General features: G+C 34.3%; 1 protein-coding gene across 2 annotated transcripts; it reads left to right on the top strand.

The window, feature by feature from the left end:
• Positions 1–1,117: 1,117 nt before the first annotated feature.
• LOC109220262 lies at positions 1,118–3,864 on the top strand. Of its 2 annotated transcripts, none has more exons than XM_019384718.1 (4): positions 1,118–1,742; positions 1,963–2,075; positions 2,173–2,288; positions 3,606–3,864. In XM_019384718.1, exons 1-3 carry the CDS (start codon positions 1,236–1,238, stop codon positions 2,285–2,287), a joined length of 735 nt encoding a protein of 244 aa, XP_019240263.1. In that variant the 5' UTR covers positions 1,118–1,235; the 3' UTR covers position 2,288; positions 3,606–3,864. The 2 variants fall into 2 exon arrangements, with proteins under 2 accessions (XP_019240263.1, XP_019240262.1); XM_019384717.1 differs by lacking the exon at positions 3,606–3,864 and adding an exon at positions 2,498–2,717.
• The last annotated feature ends 672 nt before the right edge of the window (positions 3,865–4,536 follow it).

Genomic DNA, 4,536 nt, shown 5'->3' with positions numbered 1-4,536 from the left:
TTAACTTTCTCTTCAAATATTGAGCTAATACTAGTGATGCTAAAAGTAAGGTCCAACTGCTGATGCTAATGGATGTGGATGATATAAATGAGTGAAAAATAATAGATATAGGTTGGGGGAGTCGATATTCGGCCGAAATTTCAATTGCATCGTTATGGGTAGGCTTAAGGCTAAAGCCAAATTATATTCGAATTGTCAACTTAAGAGGTTAGAGGCATAGCTAGGCTATCTATTTGGTAAATTATGTATAATGGGGACGTAATTAGACACATGCCTACAACCACATGTTTTGAAAATTTTCAGGTGCATAAATGACTAAATAATGTTTTGTAAACTTAAGCACGTGGGAATGAGCTTGTGTGAGAGTGTTACAACATAGTCATAATCTACATGGCTATTGAATGGATCAAAATGATATTTATGATGTCTCTATGTATTATGATCTTCACGTGAAAATATATTTTATTTAGGTTGCCAAATGAACAATAAAATTATTGATGACCTATTCGACAATTAGTGGCGGCATAGCTATCATTGAATGGCGACTAAAGTTGCTACTAAACATAAATAATTACAAGACAAAAAAGAAATGCAAAAAAATAAATTTTCGGAAGTTTGCCAAAGAATAATTACTTTCAGGGTGACTTATTTGACTTTTGTGATAGTTGTTTTAAATGTCAGATATTAATATAAGATATTCGTTTAATATTTCATTGTTCCTAGAAGTGTAGAGTATATTATCTTTTTAAATCTGGTAATGAATCATTGATGTGAGAACTAAACTAGCTCAGACTTTTGTTTGGTGCATGCCATTTGTGGGGAACCTTGTAGTTGATTTGAAGTATTGGGTGTGATTCATAAAATTGAATAACTTGTTAGACGTTAGCTTCCAAGTGAGTGTTAACTTTCTCTTCAAAATAAACTATTGAGCTATTACCGGTGATGCTAAAAATAAGGTTCAACTGGTGATGCTAAAAACAACTTTTCTTATTAATTTGTTTTAAAAAAAAAAAAGATACAATTATAGATTTGCATATAATGTAAACTTTTAATTTTTCATTTTACCTTTAGTAAAAAGCTTTTATAGTTACACAAATGTTATGACCACACAAAGTTTTTACCTTAAGCTTTTCCGACTCCAAATTTCAAAAGTCATTCTTTTTCTTATTGAACTCTTATTTGAAGATGTGGCCAAGTCTCTTCTTCTTCGCTTTTGCCCGTAAGTTCATATATAGATGCAACAAAATGTAGTAATAGTTGATCATCTTGAGTTGAACACGGTTCCTGTAAGGTTATCGTACGTAGTTGACTTTTTGTTGTTTTTCAGAGATACATATTTCCAACTTTTCTTAGGTGGAACGTGGGAGACATCATTGGATCTCGCAAAGGCTCTGTGTGATTTACAATATAAAAAATTCAAGTCAAAAAGAAAGAGAGCCAATATTTCATCTTATGGAGACTTCCCCAATGCAGAAGAATTAGCAAGTTTTAGTGAGAAAGAGCTAAAAGGTAAAGGCAATTTTGGGTATAGAGCAAGGGAGTTGATTATGTTGGCAAAACAAGTTGTTGATGGCGAAATTTATCTCAATAAGTTTGAAAAAGACCACATTGGTACCCAACCAAGCTGGTCTACGCTCAAGTTAAATGGTGCTGGTCCGTTCGCTATTAAAACTATCATGATGTGTGCTGGATATTATAGTTACATCCCAATTGATAGTGAAACGATGCGTCATATGGATGAGGTAAACGAAATTCATTCCTGGATCTGCTTGTTTCACTTTATTTGGCTCTTTTGATTTATTAACTTATTGCATATTCTACTTTCAACCTAAATGAGCTTTAAATGGCTTGTCAATAGAAATTAATCGGGACAAAAGAATTTATTTATTTTCATCTTATTAGCCCATATTTTTATTTTGTTAGTCATTATTTTCCGAGTCTGATGAATGAGCTTCATTTCAGTTTCATGGACTTAAAGTGCACAGGAGAAAAAGAGGATCCATCAATCTCCAGATAAGGGACAAAATACAGCAAATCTACAAACGTTATGATCCATTTCAGTGTTTGGCTTACTGGTACGTTGTGAATAATGCTCTCCCATTTTTTATAATAGCGCAAACAAAAGATGCTCAAATACACTTGTTTTATTCTATTTATCTTGACTATATTTAGGTTTGAACTTGCCAACTCTTATGAAACGGAACTTGGGAAGGCATTAAGTGAGTTATTACCATCTGAATATCATCGTGTTACTGGTAACTATGAAAATGAGAAGAAATTATTCTGAGGTAACATTGTGCAATTAACATATATACTTCTGTATATGTAATTATTTATCTTTATTTTATTTTCATCTTTTTGCTAATAATTTACTTTAAAACTAAAATTGTAATAAAAACATCCCATTTTTCTTAGGTAACATTGTGGACATAACATATATTCTTCTCCATATCTATATATTTTATTCACGTGATTGACTTTGATTTATGCATCCTAGCAATTCACATGGAAAAAAAGGGAAAGAAGAAGAAGAAGATACCGAACAGAGAGTAAGGAAAAATGGGAGGAAGAATCATAGAAGGGGAAAAGGGTTGAGAGAAGAAAATATTTACAGAATTTCATTCTTGTTTCTCTCTGTATTTATAGGCTGTGTTTTTGTAGCCATAACTGCATTAAATAATTTGACTAAATCCCAAACTGACTTGATTTTCTAACTAGCTATTTTCCTTGTTCTAACATTCCATATTTCGTTTAGGATATACTTGTAACTCCATGTTTATTAAGCCAAATACATAGGCAGGTGTTTCAATTATTCATCTAGCAACCTAGCTAATACCTATGACCCTTTAAAAACTTGACCTCTATGTAACATAGAGTGGGCACTATCTTGCATTAAAATTGACATCCACTCTAAAGTATAGATTGTAACAAAAGCTTAGAAACCTAGAAAAAAGGAAAAAAAACAAAATGTTTGAGAAGTTATTACCTTGTGTAGAGGCATCTCCGATCCCCAGCGAAGCAACAGAAAGAGAAAAAGATATTGATGAGCATTTTGGTGTCTCATCTCAGATATCACAAAGAAATATCAAATATTCAGGCACCACATGTTGGATGGTATTTAGTTTTCTATTATCAGTTCAATTTTTTTCAAGAAAAAAGGTATAACAAGTACCCGTATTTCAAAAATACTCATTCAGTCATTTGAGAAATTCTTACTGGCGCAGTTGTATGGTTTGCTGGCTGTTTTATTTCTCTGCAATCATGTTGTTCATGAGTAACCAAGACAAATAACTCTGACCCAAAGCTAAAGAACTGAGCAACTGATTATTAAATACATTGAGATTGCAAGATATAAGGAAGTGAAAGAATAAGCGGATGGTCAAACTTATGTGATCCAATAAGATCATATAAGCATTAAGATCTAATATGATGCCAATTAGAAGTCCATTCTCAACCTCATTGCCTATTTGACAAAAAAGAAACAAATAACAAATGTGAATAGTGTAACCATATCAGAAATGAAGCAAATATACATGCGTAAGAAGACGAAATAGAGCAGAATTTTATCCAATTTTGAGAAAGACTTTGTATACGGTCGAAATTAGGTATGCCCGATTTCACGGGCTCGAAGAGTCGCTTCAAGCCCGAGTTCAGGATGGGTCGAGTTCGAGGCCGATGAACCAAGCCCAAGCTCGATGATAAAGTACAAGGCTCGAAGATCGGAGTACGCGGCGAGCACCGAAGCCGAGTATGACCAACCCCGAAATGATGCCGTTACGGGTTTGTAACAGAAAGCGCAAGATTCTCGCCACGTCCCCAAGATCATGATGTAAATTCCGGAATAGATTTGTACGGGTCAGTACGAATCCGTACTAGGCGGTTAGACAGTTGTCGCAATAGGATTCTTTACTGTAAGTAGAAATGTACCTTATTTAGGGTTCCCCTACTGGGGACCCCAATCATTTGTAACCACAATCAATCATTGGCAAAAGAATATATTTTTTACTTTCTTGCTCATTACTCATCAGAATTGTTTCTTAACTTTATTGTCTTTTCTTTATTGTTCTTGCTAACCTACCTCGAGGTCGTCTAGCTCGAGGTCAAAACTTGCTTAAGCACTGGTTTGATTCAACTTTCTTCTTTAATTTACAACAACAACAACATACCCAGTAAAATCCCATTAGTGGGGTCTGGGGAGAGTAGAGTGTACGCAGACCTTACCCCTACCCCGAAAAGGGCAGAGAGGCTGTTTCCAGGAGACTCTCGGCTCAACAGCAGAGGCAATAATATCCGAAACGAAACAAGAGAAAAAAACATGTAACAACAAAAGATACCAGAAAGAAAATAACCACAACAAATAAGTGAAAGGACAATAACACAAAACTATGCAAAACAACAATGTGAATACAACAAAGACCGCTAACAAACGAAACTCTATCAGACTACCCAGTATAAAAGAGGGAAGAACTCTCGACTGCCCCTTAGCCTACCACCCTATACATCTGATTTCTTAGTTATTAATTAGTATTGAACTAA

The sequence above is a fragment of the Nicotiana attenuata genome, unplaced genomic scaffold (genome assembly GCF_001879085.1).
Source record: "Nicotiana attenuata strain UT unplaced genomic scaffold, NIATTr2, whole genome shotgun sequence".
Lineage (NCBI taxonomy): Eukaryota > Viridiplantae > Streptophyta > Magnoliopsida > Solanales > Solanaceae > Nicotiana > Nicotiana attenuata.
The sequence above is the reverse complement of the archived record's forward strand: the minus strand, read 5'-3'. Positions and strand labels throughout refer to the sequence as shown.